General features: G+C 43.2%; 1 protein-coding gene across 3 annotated transcripts in view; it reads right to left on the bottom strand.

Moving 5' to 3' along the window:
- Window positions 1-19,261, bottom strand: part of TAF3 (TATA-box binding protein associated factor 3) — a 116,897-nt gene that overhangs the window by 23,414 nt on the left and 74,222 nt on the right. For all 3 annotated transcript variants that reach the window (XM_034063384.1, XM_034063386.1, XM_034063385.1), the window contains one exon: window positions 3,437-5,253. In XM_034063384.1, the coding sequence (XP_033919275.1) occupies window positions 3,437-5,253 (1,817 nt within the window). The remainder of the gene's footprint in view (window positions 1-3,436; window positions 5,254-19,261) is intronic.

Below are 19,261 nucleotides of genomic sequence, written 5' to 3'. Positions count from 1 at the left end.
CAGTTCCTCAACCACTTTAGTGTACAGCTCAGTGTATTAAGGTTAAGGCTGAAACTGGGTCAGCAGCAGCTTCCTGAGCTGCTCAGTCACTCCCACAACACACTCAGTAATCTCCGTAGTAGAAGTGGTGTGGAACTGCTTCAAGTGTTTGCTTTTAATCTGGCAGCTCATGTAAGGCAGCACCCAGCTCACTGCACCCCGAAGCCACTGCAGAGCACAGAGCTGCAGGCAAGCCCTGCACAGAAGCTGCTCTTCCTTGGTGCTGCCACTGAATGCTTCCAGCATGAAGCCTTCAGATCTGCTTCCTGCCATTAATGTAGGGTACTGGTTGCTGTTCTGTGTCTTCCGGGGGTAAAATTACAGGCAAAAGGTGTTAAAAAGCTTCAACATACGAGGGCATGTAGTGATGGGAGAAGGGGGGATGGCTTTACACTGAAAGAGGGGTGATTTAGATTAGATATTAGGAGTTCTTCCCTGGGAGGGTGCCCAGAGAAGCTGTGGCTGCCCCATCCCTGGCAGTGCTCAAGGCCAGGTTGGACACAGGGGCTTGGAGCAGCTGCTCCAGTGGAAGGGATCCCTGTCCATGGTAGGGGACTGGGACTGGATGAGCTTTAAGGTCCCTTCCAACCCAGTCTGTGATTCTAAGAGCCTCCCAACAGGATGGGAATCCCACTAGGTAATAACTATAACAGCACTCAACAATGAAAACATTATCATTGAGTTACTCTGTAAATACAGTGATATCAGCAATAGAGATCTGATGTTTTGTGCTGGCCACCAAGAGCTGAAACTGCAGTGAGACCACAAATTCATCTTTCAGACGGCATTTCCACCTCTGAAGTGGATGCTCCATGGAAGTCAGAAGTCTGAGCAGGAACACAACCATTTGCTCTTACAGCACAACTGCTGGCTAAATAAGCCATTGTGTGATCGAAGAGCTAAATTAAGGAAACATGTACTTTTAGGGGTTAAAACGAAAGAGCAGCATTCTGGGGTAATACAGGGAATTGGGGCCAGCAGAAGAGCATTTACAGTGGATTACTAAGCTTCCCAAATCACCAAAGAGGTAAAGTCCAGCAATATAAGACTCCTTTGTAGCTAACTAAAAATACATTGTCAGTGGATTTGTCCAGTTTTATGTATAAGCAATACTTCTTTCACCTGAACTAATACTAGTAGTCATATAAGCCCCTTATTGCCATGTGCTGCATTTTTTTTGCTAATCTTCAAGGATTTAGCTTCTTTGCCACATACCTCAGGGCACCAACTGATAAAAGCTCTAACTCTCCATTTTTCCAGGACACCAGCAGTGCGGCCTTGCAAAAAATGAGCATCGCTCCAGAGATTTAAAGGGGAAAATGTATTTGGAAAATCCTGACTTGCACCAAGAGGTGGATTAAAGAAAAAATAAAAATCATAAATAAAAAACATGAAAAAAGTGTTTATCTGTCAAAAATCAGTTTAAATTTTAATTCTATCTGGGGACTTTTTCATGCATTTTAGCTTTCAAGTTTATCTCTCGACATGGACTTTATGCCGAGGTAATAGGCAGCTTTGTCAGTTTAATTTGTCCATGTTTTTATTACTGTTGAACTCATATATATACACAGAACCATATATATGATATATATATAGTCATATATATAGTCTATCATATATAGAACACTTAGGGTTGGAAAGGACTTTAAGATTGTCTAGTTCCAACCCCCTGCCATGGGCAGGGACACCTCACACTAACCCATATATATATATATGTTTCCTAATATTACTATATTCCCATATATATATATTCCTAATGTTTCTGTCTATGCTAAAGCTTTACCAGGTTGTATTTGTTTCTGTATCTGTTCTGCTGCTCTAAAGCAAACTAGATAAAGAGATTTGCAGAAGAAATACAAAATGAAATGGATGAAAACCAGGAAACTCTATATATACATGCATTTAACTTAAATCTCTAGTTCAAGGCCAGGTTGGACTGAGCCTTAGGTGACGTGGTCTAGTGTGAGGTGCCCCTGCTCACAGCTGGGAGCTGGAACTGGATGATCTTAAGGTGCTTCCCAACCCAAACCATTCTGATTCTATGATTCCTTGCAGAAATTCTCAATGGAATACTGACAAAACACCTCAGGAATGACAAACAGACAAAACAGGGAATCCATGGAAGTGCTGCTGCAGTCTAAACCCAGTCATTAAATGAACATGGACAACTGGGCCACCAGTGACTCATCCATAGCAGACAAATGTTAGCTCTCCAGATCACGCCGATCCTGCATGGAAAATCACTTGTCAGCTTAATAAACACGTCAAGTTTGGATATCAGGGGCTTGTTTCAGTAAGCAGGTAACATAACATAACAGGGTACAATGGCAAAGGAGGAAGGTGAGGAATATCTCACATCTGAGCTTGTATGAATTGAGTAGCACACTCAGAGCAGGCTGTAAAGAGCTTCTTGGTAAAACCACAAGTTACACAGTGCTTCCTACCGCTAAGGATAGAGATTTAGGAAATCCTGTATCCAAGGTTATCACATACGAAGACAATCTCTTTCTTTTCTTCTTTTTTTTCCCTCTTTTTTATTAACAATTTAATGCGTATTAAAAGGTGAAGTGACAAAAAAATTAGAGCAAACCCTGAACTAGAGGAGCCGATTCTAATGGGATTTCACATCTGATAACATGCAAATATGCTGGTTTCATTTCTGAAATATTAACTATATTCTCAAGATTAGGTGATATTGGAAAGAAGAAATTACCTTTGGCTGATGCAAATCAGTAAGAGTTACAGGAGTGGAAGGAGCTCAAGCCACTTGACAATCAGCTCTCCCCTTCTCTCTCTCAAGCCTCAGACTCAAAACGAAAGGTGACATTTAGACCATGATTTGAGAACAACTGCCTTACTTCAAACAAATTACAGTCTTGCTAAGAGAAAATACAACAGCTCTTTTGAGCATCTGAGACTACGTGTGAACGTGCTCATCTGAAGGTGGTCTGCTCCTCACTTCTCTCTACCTTGTAACCTACAGGCTACTAGAGCTTTGAAACAATAAAGCCTATATGACCCAGGTATAAGGCTGTTGGCCCTACCAGTGGAAACCTACAGACCCAAATCTGTGCAATGTAACACTATATACATTTATGGTGTGTGTGCTGCTGCTGAGTATGAGTCCAGCCTTTTCAAAGGGAAAACTGAGTTGAGGAAAACCAGGATAATCTCACAACTGACGGGATTGAACTTCCACTGTTTTATCTTCCGAAGAGGTGGGACAACCCCTGAAACTCTTGACGGGTGTCTTCCTTGGAGCTGCTGGTTTTAAAGCTTAACCAAACCTGTAACCACATATCTCAAAGCTCTTTAACAACACTCAGCACAGCAAATACAGGAATCCATGTGTATTTTCCAAGGAAGTAAGCCACCTCAACCCAACCAAGGAGCTTACCTTCTCATGTTTGTGTTTCTCTTTTTCTTTCTCTTTCTTTTCTCTTTCTTTCCTCTCCTTTTCCTTCTCCTTCTTTTCCTTTTCTTTGTCCTTCTCCCTTTCTTTCTTTTTCTTCTTCTCTTTTTTGTCTTTCTTCTTCTCTTTTGGTTTCTCTTTGTCCTCAAACAGTTTTTCAGGAAGCATTGGAGACAAGGAAGGTAACATGCTGGGAAGCCTCATGGCAGTTGGTGTGCTGAACAAGGGCAAAGGCATTTCTTTGGGAGGTAACACAAGAGGTGCTGATGGAGCCTTTATCTTATCTTCCTTACTCTTATCTTTAAGTTTCTCTTTGTCTTTCTTATCCTTGTCTTTTTTGCCTTTCTCTTTCTCTTTCTTTTTATCTTTATGTTTTTCTCGGTCTTTTTTGGTATTGCCATCTTTCAACTTTACTTTTGTGTCAGCATCCTCGAAGTCCTTTAGTTTGAATTTATAGGGATCAAGATCATCTTCTTTGAGTAGTTCCTTCCACTGAAACTTTGCTTCCTTGTTTCCTTCCTTGTCTTTCTCCTTCTCCTTGTTCTTTTCCTTCTCCTTACTCTTCTCCTTGCTTTTCTCTTTATCTTTTTCCTTCTGTTTTTCTTTCTTCCTCATCTTTGTCTTCAGCTCTTTTTTCAACTTCTTTTTCACTTCTACTGATGCAGCCAACTTGGCTCTCTCCTCATAGACTTTGAGAAGAGGTTCTGGAGTTGGTGGCGAAGCGGAAGGAGAGGAGAAGTAAGTGAAGTTGGTAGGTGGATTAGAAGGTGTCCCCATGTTTGCCTTTCGAATGACCTCGTCAATTGAGTCATCCATTGTCCATGAAATGTCTGAACTTGAAGTTCCACCTGAGGGAGGTATTGGAGTCGCTCCTGCCTTATTTGTGTTATTGGCAGAAACAGAAGGTTTAGGAGTCGTAGTCTCTGATATAGAAAGTCTTTTTGGACTGGTGAAAATTTCCCCTTCTGATTCAGAACCAGAGGAAAACTCAAAGGGATCCGGCTCTCGTTCCGCACATGCACGAGCAATTACAGCATCGATTGAATCATCGATGGTTTTGTCCATCACTGGTACTTTCTTAGTCTGGTTTTCAGTGTTTGGCTTGGTGGTAGGCTCAGGTGGCGTCTGTCCTTGTTTTACTTGAATGTTTTCCTTTCCTATCTTGTCACTTAATGCAGCCAGAGGGGTTCTACTTGGTGTTTCAGGCTTGACCGGTGGTTGAGGAACATGAGCAGGAACCTTTGGACTTTTAGGACTTTTGGGGCTCTTGGCTCGACCCGGTGACTTCTTCTCTTTGGATCCAGTTTTTGGTGAACGTATGGGACTTCCAGCTACCACTGGTGAAGGTGTAGTTTTAGGTGACTTTGTCTTCTGTCCTGGAGAACTTGTTTTGGACTTAGTTTTGGGTACAAATGGCTTTGCCTCCAAAGTTTTGGGGGTTGGCACCTGCGATTTTGCAATGGGAGCCAACATTGGTGGTTCTGGTGAAGGAGGGGCTAAGTCTGTACTGTCCTGAACATGAACAGGAGAAAGCATTGGGGGTACTTTCTGAGTGTTTATTGAGCTAAGAGGTTCACGTGGCTCCAAAGCCCCATCCAAGGTGTCCCCTTTGGAAACAGAGAGTTTTGGCCGTTTCACAGGTGCAAATTCCTCAGCATCAGGACTGTCCAATGGTCTTTTGCTCAAGTAGTTCTCATCATTAATAGCTTCATCCTCTTCCATGTCTCCCTCTTCTTCCAGTGGCACCTGCATGGCCTCTGCAGATGTGCCTCCATCGGTGGGCACTTGTTCCTCTTCCTCTTCTGCAGCAAAGAACATATTACAAAGACATTAGGATACTTAAAATGTGTTTTACAGAAACAAACAAGCATCACAGTGAATGTTCACATGCACCTCAGCCTGTAAGAGGTAACTGGCCAACCAACAGCTTCTTGCTGGTCCACTTGGAAGGGAAGTGTGGCATCTCCTGCCTTGCGCTAGCCACTATCACAGCTGGCAGATGCCCTCATCACAGTGTAATGTCAAACCCACGAGCAAAGGATATGAGGGAAGAGCTCAACAATAGTGACAGACCTTGTGGAGCAGGTCTAAAGCATCAGTTTTACCTCAAAGCATCCCAATTATTTCTCACTGAAGTTGTTAGGATCACAATAACATGAACCTGCTTCATTTTAAATGAAGGGAGAGAGAGGCTGAAACATTCCATAACAGAGAACTTCAAGGCATACATGAAAGCAAAATTCACTGGAATTCACTGTCTTGCCTCTAATACTCCACAATTTTGATTGCAAATTAACTACTAGGAAAATGTCTTCTTAAACCTGGTTTGTTTTCCTGGAAGCAGCACAGTCTGAAGGCTAAAGCAGAGGATTAAGCCCCATTCAGCCTGCTAGGTTCTGCCTCTGATACCATCTTAAGCACTTGCTGCACATGGATGTTATCTGTTATTAATGGGAACACCCCAGCATTGCATGTGTGTGTTCGTTTGGATCACGAGCATGCCTTTGAAATGCATTCCCCCCTTACTGTTGTTCTGCTTGCATCATGAGCAATCCTGGAGTGCATATGCTGGCTTCCTGCTGTAGTGAAACCAAAATGAAAGGTATGTTGCCAGAATACACCTAACATGCTCCAGTCACAAGTGGGCATTCATGTAAAGAGGCCAGAAAACCAGCTTTTGAAGGTAAGATAAACCTGAAACACGCACAATGTGGACATCAGGCACCAACTGCTTCAAGCCACTGTGGGTATCACCTGTGTGATTGCTCTGGTTTTTTGTTTAATAGCAATTATTCTTCTTCTCCCCACATTTAACACCATTTTCAGTCCTACACATGTGACATTATGGTGCAGAGAACAGAGAAAACTCACTTGAGATCTCCCAGCAAATCCACAGCAGGGTTGAGAAGAAGAGAACCTCTGATCTCCCCAACCACAGCCAAGCACTTTATCCTTTTGGCTATACTTCCTCCCTCTCAAAATGGAATTATCCAAGCAGGAAAAAGGATTCTTAGTCTGGGATATGAACGTCCACACCGGCGTTAACCTGACACATTTATATTTGCTGTCACTACTTCATTACACCTCTGCTGGTTAACATTCCTGCGTAGACAACCCCACTCCATTTCCCCTTGTGACTCTGTTTATCCACCTGCAAAAACGCAGGGCATTTTGTGGAAGGATACCAAGTGCCCTGAGATTCCCACATGGAATATGCAGTGAACCCCGTTTATTATGACAGTGGCCAAACCCCAACCCCTTAATGAGGAGGAAGTTTTAAAGAAGCAAACACTGAGGAACCCATTACACCGACACCATTTAGAGCTTTGTCAGGCAGCATCTCTCTGAAACATGTCTTTTCAAGGCATTTCTTTCCATGTTTTCTGTGCTGCTGTAGTGTGTCAATGCTCTGATTTAGGAGAGTCGAGTCAAGAGCCCTGGGCTGCAGCACAAATCTTGCCAGCATCACAAATTAAGTAAAATGAGCTAGCAACTCTGCCTTTTGCCAGGGCCCAGAGGATTTACAGCAGCCAGCCCAGAGAGAAGCCTTTGCCTGAGGATAAAGTCTTAGCCTTCCGTGAAGAACAGAAGTGTTTGGGAGTTCGGTTTTGCCTGGCTGGGCACTGACATTACAGTTTATAAACTGCAAACTTTAGAGTATAACTGAGAAATCTCTGTGGACTGAGCCTGCACCTGCTACAGGGGGAGAAATCTGCTTCCAGATGATGGAAGTCATTTCAATCTCTGTTTAAGCTGTTGCAGAAATCAGCTGCCTTCATCTGCTCGAGACTGTTCTGGGGATGAGGAATTAGCATTCATCAGATGTCACACAGCGCCCACTGCTACCCAGCAATTCCCTCCCCAGCCCATTCCCCCTCGTGTGCCGCTGAGTTTGTTTTCATTTCACGTTTGAAAGGGTGATAAAAGGTAAAACAAACACCATGCTTTAAAATGGGGATGTGGAGAAGTCGCCTGCATTGGTTACAAGATGAAAAGTGTAGCCCAATTCAAACATTAGGGAAGACAGGGTTTGATCGTGCTGATAGCAACAGAAACCATTTGAATATAAAGAAAGACAGGGATAAAAAGAGTCAATAAAGTGAAAGGGAAACTACTACAAAAACCTGCATTTGCTACATTTCTTTGCTAAGGATTTCTGCTAAACCAGCCTCATTTCCACTGTGCATCACAATAACTCATATTCTTGCAACTCCTTCCCATCCCAAGGTGCTTCTCATGTTTTCCCTGCTCAGGACTGCAGAACAGCAGCAGCTGCCGCATCAAAGGCGAACAAACAATTCCAGGGGAGGTTTGGAGAGCAGGGACCGGAGTACTGCACCATGAGAAGAAAGAGCAATGCTTGTTCCTGTCTTAATAAGGCCAAGTAAAGTTTGCACCGGGCCCACCAAGTGTCTGTGATCTTGTGTGGAGATGCCAGGGAAGGGCAGAAGAGGTTAAAGTGCACTTTGTAGAGGTGAGACCAGAAATCGGGGTGTCTTGGCTCCAGCTTTCATGCACATTCCTGCCAGCCACAAAGACAACTTAGTAAGGAAGCAGAAGCATTACCATCCCTTTTATATGGACTTGGATTCCCCCAAAACATCTGGAAGGAATTGCCTGGGTCAGTCCTGAACAATCCAGGGCCTAAGGAAGTTCACGAGCACTTAACTACTGACACACATTCACCCCTTCTCAGACATGCTCAGATGACAATCTGGAATCCTATCGTGGCCAAATGAAATCCAAATTTCTCTTGGAAAGAGGCCACGGGCTGATCCTTCAGTGAGGACTGGGCTTGTGCCAGGCAGCAGCTTTCAAACCTGAGCCACCACAGCTGTGGCCATGGCAGAAAACAATACAGCACTATTATTTATTGGGGGGGGTTAACCACAGAAAGTGAAATCTCTGTCTTGCATTCAAGTGCAATAGGCTCTTTTTCCTCCCAAAGGATTCGCACTGGAACAGGGACCAACTATGGGAAAACATCAGCTTTTAGGTGTAATCTGCTTGACTTGGTGATGAGCGTTTAAAACCGTGCAGCCACTTTCTCACCTCTGTCTGTCTCATTCACTACCCAGCACTTCCCAACGTGCAGTCCTTTGTGCACAGGACTGCTTTTTAACTCTCTTTACTGCCACCTCTCCCTATCTCCGGCCACCTTATTAATGAACCGACTCGAGTTAGCATCTATAGGTCAAATGGGTATCACCTCGGCCATCTGCCCTAATAACTCTCTCCTGTAATGAACGGAGACTGATGCTGTTTGGGAGGTTTCTCAAGATAACAAATACATTTTTTCTTGGTTGGTAGAGAAGTCAGTGCTGGATCAGTATTAATGCTCACATTACTACAGCTATACAGAGCAATTGGTTATTATGTCAGGCAGCCCCACGTGCAGAGCCCGGTTCAGACGATGCACAGCTTGCAGGAGGGATGGGTTCAGCCGTCGCAGTGCAGCCCCGAAGGTGAATCTGTCCATTGCTGGAATGAAACAAGCTGATAGCTGTTAGAGGCTGCTTCTGAGAGAACTGTTTGTTAAGGCAGCATTTACTACTGGAGAATAGTATGTGTAATCTATGTGTCTACGTAGATGTGAGTCCTTCACTTGCATGCAAGGATGACTTTAATGGTAGGGGAGGAAGGAATCCACTCCTGCCTTGACACAGGTCTGCAGCGTGATTTCGGGCAGGTCACACCATGTACTGTGTGCTCCCATCTGACAAGTGATGATAATTCCATCTCACAGAGGCCCTGTAAAAGCTGAACTTGATTAATACGTAGCTCCTTGGGATGACTGAACAGAAAGCATTAGAATCCCAAATGCAAGCCGTGGGGATCTGTCACCACTTCAAATGATGGGAAGTTTCTTCAGCTGGACAGTTCAGGCAAGAAACTGAAACTCCTGCACTTTCTAAAGGAAAAACCACTAAAACAGCACAAAATTTCTTAGTACCTCAATGTTTCTGTAGTACCTCCATGTTCCAAAACTGAAGGCTTGTTTAATATATGCCTCCTTAATTCGGCCATGGCTTAGTTTCAGGACAGCAATACTCAACAGCTCAGTAATGAACTTCCAAGTTCATAGTGATTGAGGGACTATTTATCCCTAACACAGACATGGGAGTACAAAGGAATGGAAATCCTGGCTTCACTGCCAGAACCATGTTACCATCCTCTCCTGGCTGCCTCACCAGAGGAGGGTGCACCCACTGCTCTGTCAACAACAGGCCACATGGAAGCAAAGGCAGGGAAAAACAGATGCAAAACCCTCTTCTGATTGAAGAGAAAGGCACCTCTGTACAGGCATTCTTCAAACAAGAAAACCTATTTTATATACGTGTGTATATATATACATATCTATTATATATATATACATATGCATATATACATATAATTAAAATTGTCATCAGCTTGGTCATTACCAGACTTGGTAGCTTCAAGGATAGCAGTTAGATGATGTCCTAGAGAACATGGCACAGACTGGGACAGACAAGATCTCTGCCCAGCTCTTGGTCCTGCCAATACCTTACCCTGTCTTATTGGCTGGTATTTAATTAAGCAAAGTTCCAGTCTTCTTCTAGAAACTGGATTAATATTTCTCTATGTCAAAGGGTGGTGATAAGATAAAACCACCCAGCTAAGACCTGGAGATCTAAGAAAACCCCCAGGTACAAGATGAAGCAGAGTGAGACCCACTGGCCTAAAGCTTAGAATCACAGAATCAACTGAGCTGGAAAAGACCTTTAAGATCATCAAGTCCAACCATACTTGCTGAAGAAAGCCTAATGGGATGTTAGTGACAGCAGCCTCTTACCTTCAATACAAGGGCTAATGTATTTATTGCACAAAGCCCTGGCAGGTAATACTTCCTGTGGAAGCCAGCTCTTGTTATTATAATAATGCAAGATTTTGGTATCTGGCATTTGATACTAACTTTAGCATGGCTGATAAAAAGTATCAGCTATCAGAACAAATCCATTAAGATAGAATTCTGAATGAGCAGATGCATCCATTTGACTTCTTCCACAGCCCTTTTCTTTTTAAACAGAGTTTGAACATTTTATTTCCTAACAGAATGACAATGGCCAAAGAAAGATCTCTCAATAGATCATACATTCCTTTCATGCACAGTTCTTCTGCTCATGTATCAATGAGCTCATCAGTCTTCCAATACCTAAAAGGGGCTGCAGGAAAGCTGGAGAGGGGCTTGGGACAAGGGATGTAGGGACAGGCCAAGGGGAATGGCTTGAACCTGCCCAAGAGAGGGGAGACTGAGCTGAGCTCTGAGGCAGAAGCTGTTCCCTGTGAGGGTGCTGAGGCGCTGGCACAGGGTGCCCAGAGAAGCTGTGGCTGCCCCATCCCTGGCAGTGCTCAAGGCCAGGTTGGACACAGGGGCTTGGAGCAGCTGCTCCAGTGGAAGGGGTCCCCGCCCGTGGCAGGGGTTGGAGCTGGAGGAGCTTTAAGGTCCCTTCCATCACAAACCAGTCCGGGATTCTATGATACCAGGTCTCTCTTCTCCTTTGTACTGCATGGTACCAAATACAGAATGTTAGAGTCTTTAAAGAAAATTAGATTCAAGAAAGGCAATAATGTGTCAGTGCCTGCACTGAAGTCTTCAACCCCTCTTTCTTCCCAAGCAAATGCTCCTCAGGACAGAATGGCTATTGACCTGAAGGTTTTATACCTTTTATGAAGGTTCTATGAGGCTATACACAAGACTTCAAATGCAAGAAAAGAAATTATCCTTCCCACCCAACATACAAAACGTTTTAGGGAACAAAACTCCCAAACCTACCAAAAAACGTCCTGCAGACTTCCAGAATAATTCTCCTATTGTCTAGATAAAGCATGAGATTAAGGCAAAGATACTTTTGGGGTTATTTTAAGTCACTAAATCAAGCGCTTAACATCCCTATCGTACCCAGTAAGTAAGGGCTTTTGACTTCTGTTAAAGAAAACAGGTTTTGTCTTATGCCACGATAGGTTTTATCTCTTTAACTTGTAATAACAATGGCTTTTTGCTAAAGCAAACAGAATGTGTGCTTGTAGTCCATAAAGGAAATGAATGGAAGAGCGACAAAATTCAATCCTGATATCCCCCAGGCCAATATCCTGATACCCTAATGCAAAATGAACACACTAAAATACCTACAGTACATTTTGAGCTTAAATTGCTAGATTTTCTATAGATATGTGTATATATGTTATATATATATTATCCTATATATAATTTCTCTGCCGTATGAAGACACTGATCACCGATGTGACTTGTTTACCAAGGAGGTGATGCACCAAGAGGTTTCTCTTTTACTGCGTAAAGGAGATAAACCAACCTATTGCCAAACCCTGACATTTTCCAGCTGACACTCTATGGGAAGGGAGCTGGTAAGACAGCACCAGCAAGCAGCTCATCTTCCACGTGTCTCACGTTTTTCCACTGACATTGCCAGCAAGTTCATTCCAGGGCCTTCTTGCTATGTTCTGAAGTGCAGAAACCACAAATACATTAAAACTAAAGAAAGAAGAGCTTTCAGGTGTGGCTGGTAGTTCTGCATAAATAACTGTAAAGAGGATGTTAAGTGTGCCTGAAGTTAAACATCCAGATTTGCTGGCCACATGGGAAAACTCTGGGCCAAAGTGATGCCTCCAACAATCAGGATAAAACTCAGAGGTCCTCAACAGGACTAATGTGACTCTAATGTGACTTAATGTATACATCAATTACTCCAAAAGTAATTATTAACTTGTTCAAGAAGCTACAAGTGATCAACAGAACCCCCCTCAATCCCTAATGACGAAATAGATCCATCCACCTTGAGATACAGATGACAATAATATGCTGGCTCAGGACTCAGAAATTTCCAGGCCAATTCAGTTCCATCTCCACTGTGCTGAACAACAGGTTCACACTCTTGATTAGGCTCTTCTTGGTATGAAATCAATGGAGATAAACTTTTCAACACCAGCACGAGAAAAAGATATTGATAGTTTGCCAGAAAGAAACCACAAGTTTTATGATATACATAAATCATGTGTATCATTATAGAATGGTTTGGGTTGGAAGTGACCTTAAAGATCATCTAGCTCCAATCCCCTGCCATGGGCACATACACCTTCCACTAGATCAAGCTCCCCAACATGCAAGCCTAAGGGCGTGGGAGAGAAGAGGCGAGAGATGTGGAGCATCACTCTTCAGGCATCACACTGTGGCTTAGGGTATAACCTGCACCTCTGCCTTCCAGTGCTGCTTTAGGATATTGGAGGCAATTAAGAATAACACGTTAAAATACTTGCTAGGGGCAGTCCTCATTATATTCCCTTTCAGAATATGCAATGTTTATGAAGCTAAACTGCTCAGGATTCTTAACATAACCCACCCTGCTCCCTGCTGAAGACAGGAAAACAGCATTGGTAGATTGTTACCAACTCAGTTTGTCTCTCTGACAATATCAGTCCTGCATTTGTGCTGCACAGAGCAAGTAAAAATGTGTTTCTGCTAAAATACATAGAGGGAGACTTTATTTTTGCTTTGACTTTCTAATAGTAGCTCAGCAGTTTTTGTAGATCACCCATGTGTACATGAAGAAATGCATGTGCATGGCAGCACTATGCTGATGTGTCTGAGCTGTTACACTGACTTTGCATGGGGAGTAAAAACAAGCACAGAAGCATCTTTAGGAAGTGATGGAGCAAGAAGATGCTGAGAACCAGAACAGCCCTGTCAGCACAGCAGCCTTGCTTCAGTCACTTTGGTGTTGCTCTGGATTACCTGGGATTGAGACCCTCCCCTGAAATCTGCAGAGTATGACATGAAAATCACCATAGGGAGGGACAGAAAACCTCCATACCCAAATCTGGAGTAATGTATATGCTTTCTGTTTTACTTCTTACTCCCTCTGGAGTCTGATCCCCAAGAAGATCAGGAGCTCACCCTGAAGTGCACATGCAGGCAAAGAGGTTTTCTCTTTAAAGGAACATTTTGACTTCTAAAAAATACAATTATTATCAAAGACAAGGTAATTAGGCAATGACAATCCATAGAGTACAACCCATCAATAACAGGGTACATGAGCAAGACTGACAGAGGTGTGAAGCTGATACGTTATAAATGGCTCTATACTGACCTGTGAAAACGCAGTGTTTCCCTAACATTCGGCACAATAAAAACCTAAAATGCTATATAAGCAAGCCAACCTGAAATGACACCTAGTATTATAAATGGCCTAATCTATATGTTAATACTGTTGTATCACATAACTGCAGCAAGACTAAGATAACAACATGACTTTGGGGTTTCTATGGCTACATCCTGGGCTAACGTGCCTGAAAGGGCTTGCTGCTGACACCACACAAGCTTTCTGAGTGCTTCTCTTTGGTTATTTATGATATGATTTATGATAACGACAACATCTCCTATTTTCTCCCCTCGTCAGATACAATAAATTGCCATCGTTAATCACCGTTCTTGCTTCAGCTATGATTACAATAGTATAATAGGCCCTAGCTATGGTAATACTGTGTATTAAGGTGGTTTTTGTCCCCCCTTTAAAGAAATAGGCACAAGTAGGTATTTGTAGCTGATGTCAATACCTGTAGTAGTTTAATAATGTTCCCGGGAGTATTCCTGGAGGAGAATTACTGTTACAACTAAGATTCGGCCCCGTTCCTCTTGCAAAGATTGACTTTATGATCTAAAGACTCAAAATCCACATGGTATTAACCATAGCTAACAATCCTCAAATATAATACGAGGGGTTTATGTGTGTTTTCCCTGACCAAAGGAAAGCCGATGGTCAGCCTTTTCACTCTGCACCTCCGTATCTAATCTCACGGGCTGAGCTTTCCAAACCAGCTTTTCAAGTCTCACAAAACACTGAAAACAAAGCCACTGAACCTATACAAACATTCAGAAGGATTTTACAGTGCTTTTCCTTTCCTATATTATGGTCTTGTATAGGAAAATATACTGTTCTGCCTTCAATAAAATCCGGTGATAGAAAACCCCAGGCTTTCACATATCTTTTAGGAAACAACGATTTATACCCTCTAGCAGAGGAATGAACTAGGTATTTATTAGACTGAGGGACCTGTACTTCTGCCATACTAATAATACTACCTGGCATTGCAGAATTCCAGTACTTCACAGATTTGCAACCTACGCATGCATTAAGCTGCTTGCATTCAGAAGTGAAAAAATACTGTGATTATTTCATATCTTATCTTGCGAATGAGCTAAAGAACCCCAGAAATGGCACAGAATCATAGAAAAGGTTGGAAAAGACCTTAAAATTGTCTAGTTCCAACTCCCTGCCATGGTAAGGCATAATTATCTCATAGACATCACATATTTCTTTTACCATATTACTTGAGATCTCACCCTTTATTCCCAAAGATAATATTTAACCCCCAAACCTTTCTATTTAATGCAGAAATGGGGTTCAAGGCTCAGGTGCTAGAACTTCAGTCTCCGAGACAGCGAGTAGGAGACAGACGTGATGGCACAATGGGATATGTTAGACTGTATTAATAAGCATACTTCTATTTATGTTGCTGCTATAAATAGCTACCATGCCCTTCAGCCCAACCATCATTAGTGACCCGGCTCATTACTGGTTTTGTGGAGATAGGAGGGGAGACAGGGACAACACTGATGTGTAAGTGGCAGCATGGAAGAAATGGGAGTCCGAAGACAGTGGTCTCCTCAGGAATGGTGAGCTCACCTCCAAGTTCAGAGGATAAACATGGATACCACTGTGTGAAGCGTGGCACAGAACCTGTGTGGAGAGAGAATACCTTTGCAATCAGCTACGATGCCCCAAGCCTGCCTGTGACCTGCTTTGCTCCCACAGAAGCAAACCTGGGCTATTTAGGGTATTAATCTGTTATTTACTTGCTGATGTGATGGAGCTCATGCAAAAATGCATTACCAGAAGGAAGCTTTGGCTCAGTGCAACATAAAGACCATCATTACTCTTCCTATGCAGGACAGAGATGCAACTTTGCCATCGTAAAAAGGCTGTGAGTGTTTATATCACCTTCAAATAACTTTTTAGTTCAACAACTCATTTGGTCATTAATTGCCTTTCCTCTCCTCTTCCTCCTGCACATCACTTGCAATTGCAAGGGCACATTTGCAACCAAATGATAAGCTGCTCAGGGCAAGAACCGTATCTGTGTTCTTTAAAGTGCTTTCGTTACTTCCAGGCAGCATAAGAGACCCACAAATAACGGAGCACGTATTTAGAGACTCTTCTACCCATCTGATTGTCTTCACTGGCTAAGGAAAGGAAATCAAGTGTAATATGGTATGGATAAAAGTGAGGAAGACTGAAGGAGGGAGAAGTTTATTTTCAATGTGTGAATTGGGATGGATAAAAACATCACCCAGATCCTGTGCTCTAGAATGAACAGGAAAAAGCTTGTCTCCACTGTCAGCCAACCCCCTGATGTGTGTTATCTATTCATAGTGCCACAACCAAATATAAGTTAGTGAAATTTCATAGTAATAATAGAAAAATGATAGAAAATTGACCAAGTACTCCTACTAGTGCACAGTTACTACATCTTTAAGACAGAAACCCCCATTCGTTCACCCTCTCTCTTAATGTATGTATGTACACCATGCCCACAAGTGTTTACCAAATATTCCAGCTGTTGGGAATGGGTCTATCAGCTCATTTCCTCAAGGACAGCAGCCGAAAGGAAGAATGCTTCTGCCTACAAGAGCAACTTCTTTATTCCAACAGTTGCTAACTCAGAAGTACAAATGCAGTTGCAGTTTATGACTGTGAAGAGGATTCGAAGTCTTCATAAGTATGTGGTTTTAAGAGGTTTTCTCTTACAGCTACAGATCCAATTAGTGCCTTTCTTTGTCTTTCAGCCTCTTTGCTTTACTCTGTATAGGGGCATATGTGTATCCCTGGCTCTGCCCTCTCACCCTGCCCTTCTAAAGGTGCCCATAGGCAGTGAGAAAACCACTGAGGGCAGCAGAGTCACCTCTGCAGCAGCACTGCTTAGGCAGCACTCAACAACCAGGTTGCACAGCTCTACACTACGGTGGGTTCAAGATGCCGCTGTGAGCACCAGTGGAGATAAAGCACTACAAAGAGGATGGGGTGACTGTGCTGAGCAGTAATTCTGCTGTTGGCATCTTCCCTCTCCAGCAAGGAGCCCAATTCAGGAGGCTGTAGGAAAATTTAAACCACATCCAATTTAAAAGCTCTGCTTTTCCTTCTTTTCTTTTCCCCATTGACCACATAATTTTTCAGGGACTGCTGCTAAAATCTATTGCTTCTTTCTGGAGGACCTCATGGATCACAGCAACATAGGCACATAAATCTCACTTCCAAGGCTGAAAGCAGAGCAAAGGAGTCTGTTGGATGCTTGCGTTGTATAAGAGCGTTTGGGGGGGACAACTGGAAAGACCTTGTGGTCTTTTGCAAAGCCACAGCCATGAAACACTCCTGCACTCTGCAGTTATTGCAAGCCTTTTAGGAGCATTAAGCTAAGCAAAAAGTAGTGCAAAAACCCCAGAGAAACAGAAATAATGATGGATTCAGAGATAGCAGAGTCCTGCATGCACACTAGGAAAGCTGAGCATGAAGGTGAAATGATTGCATGGTATTGCCTGCAATGGATGCAAAGTACCACAGGATTTGTGGAAGCATTAAGCAAGTTTCAAAGGATTGTCTCTGTTTAGAACCATTTCAATACACCTTAAACTAAACCAACAAGGACCTCAAAGCCAATACTGAGTGATGCTGCACTCAGAAGCATGCAGCAGCCTTCATTTCAATGGGAGGGCTGCCCCAGTGCTCCCAATGACCTTGGCAAAATTCCTCCAACAAAACCAAACCAACCCCCCAAAACACACACAAAAACCTTCAGGACCTTGGGCTCTAAAGCTATTTTAGAATTAGCTTTGAATAATTGTCCCACAATAGGAGTTTTCTTGATTAATTGCTTCAGATAAGGCCTCCTTTTGCTTGCTGGCCTCCAGTGACTCTCTCTACTTCCCATAATCACTTTTGTCTCTGTCTCCTCTTCGCTTGGACCTGCTAAGAGAAAAATCAGAGGCACCCCAACTCCATTACCTGAGGATTAGGCAGGAGATAACCCTGTGCATTCCATTACTGACCATTATTTGAGTGATTATTCCATCAAGTTTAGACCATGTGAAAGATGCTCTAATGGTTTTGCACAGCTCGCCTGCCCAAGCTGTGCTACATCTAAGGGATGCAACTCGTGTCCTTTAAGACTGTAAAAATGATGGGCTGATTGCAAAGGGAAATGAGAACTGGTTTTGTATTGAACTCTGCTTTTTATTTAACATAACGAAGCTAATCAGGCTTAAGCAGGAGTTAAGGATCTATTTTGATCAAGTTTCTGCACAAACTGGATTGCACAGATACTTGATTACAGAAATCCTGCAGGATATTGCTTTTCCATCAAAATTATTGAAAGCAGAATGGTACTCAGCCATTAGTTTTCCAGCAGTTTATGAGATAAGCATCCTGAATAGAGGGAATGCAGGGATAGAGAAGAAACCAACAAGGCAGTTACCAGGCAGGCTTAATTTAAGCGAGAGGCTTGTGCACACACATCAGTGCTAGACTCCGAGGGCTCGATACCCTGATTTAAACTGAATTAATGTCTTTTAGCCAAGTCATATTTTTCTTGGACACATGGGAGAAATGAAGAAACCCAATGAAAACAAATGTGGTGCAGGAATTGGCTGCAGTAGGCACTTCTCTGTAACATTAACTTTCCACCCAGACATTAAACCCCAAAAGTAAAATCCTTCATTTTAGAGTTGCAAGATTCCCATGTAATCATCCCACTCCATGGACCCCAGACTGGTACTACCAGTGACTCAAATTCCCAGGGACATGAGCCAATGCTCTACAAAGACCTCCTGAAGAAGCCACAAACTAAAGACAACTCCTTCATCTCCAGATACAAAACTTCACTTCCAAACCCCACAGAAGCCTTTACAGCTGATGCAAACTTCATCTGTAACTGTTCATTTGATCTTCTTTTTGCCACACTTTCTTAACCCCCGTTCTTCAAACTGCCACCACCAAACCAAAGCTATCGCCTTTACTTTTAAAAGCCCAACAGATCTCATGTACTACCTTGTGTAAGTTACTTTCTAGACACAGTTTCCTCACAAGTGACATTCTGGTAGATCACAGAACCCAGCCTGGTTTGTGTTGGAAGGGACCTTAAACTCCTCCAGCTCCAACCCCTGCCACGGGCAGGGACCCCTTCCACTGGAGCAGCTGCTCCAAGCCCCTGTGTCCAACCTGGCCTTGAGCACTGCCAGGGATGGGGCAGCCACAGCTGCTCTGGGCACCCTGTGCCAGCGCCTCAGCACCCTCACAGGGAACAGCTTCTGCCTCAGAGCTCAGCTCAGCCTGCCCTCTCTGTTTAAAGTCACTACGCCATGACCTATGCCTGCTTGCTCTTAGATGGATATAACCAGCCCCTGCTAGCATCTGGAGAGGTATTTTGGCAATTTTTAACCTAAGTTGCTTGACTGTGAAGTGTTTAAGGGCTTTGAGCAAGCTGCTCTAGTGGAAGGAGTCCCTGCCCATGGCAGGGGGTTGGAACTGGACGATCTTTAAGTTCCCTTAAGACCTTAATCATTCTATGATTCTAAGATTGCATCCCAGCTCTTGGCTAACACAGATAAACCTTCCCCATGGCTTTCATCAATTCCAACCTTTATCACCCCTGTCTTCATCCGTATTGGGGGGTAAAGAGGAGATTACCTATGAGCGAGCACAAACTGTTGGTATTCCTGGGACT

Source organism: Melopsittacus undulatus, chromosome 5 (genome assembly GCF_012275295.1).
Source record: "Melopsittacus undulatus isolate bMelUnd1 chromosome 5, bMelUnd1.mat.Z, whole genome shotgun sequence".
NCBI lineage: Eukaryota > Metazoa > Chordata > Aves > Psittaciformes > Psittaculidae > Melopsittacus > Melopsittacus undulatus.
This window is presented reverse-complemented; position numbering and strand designations above follow the sequence as displayed.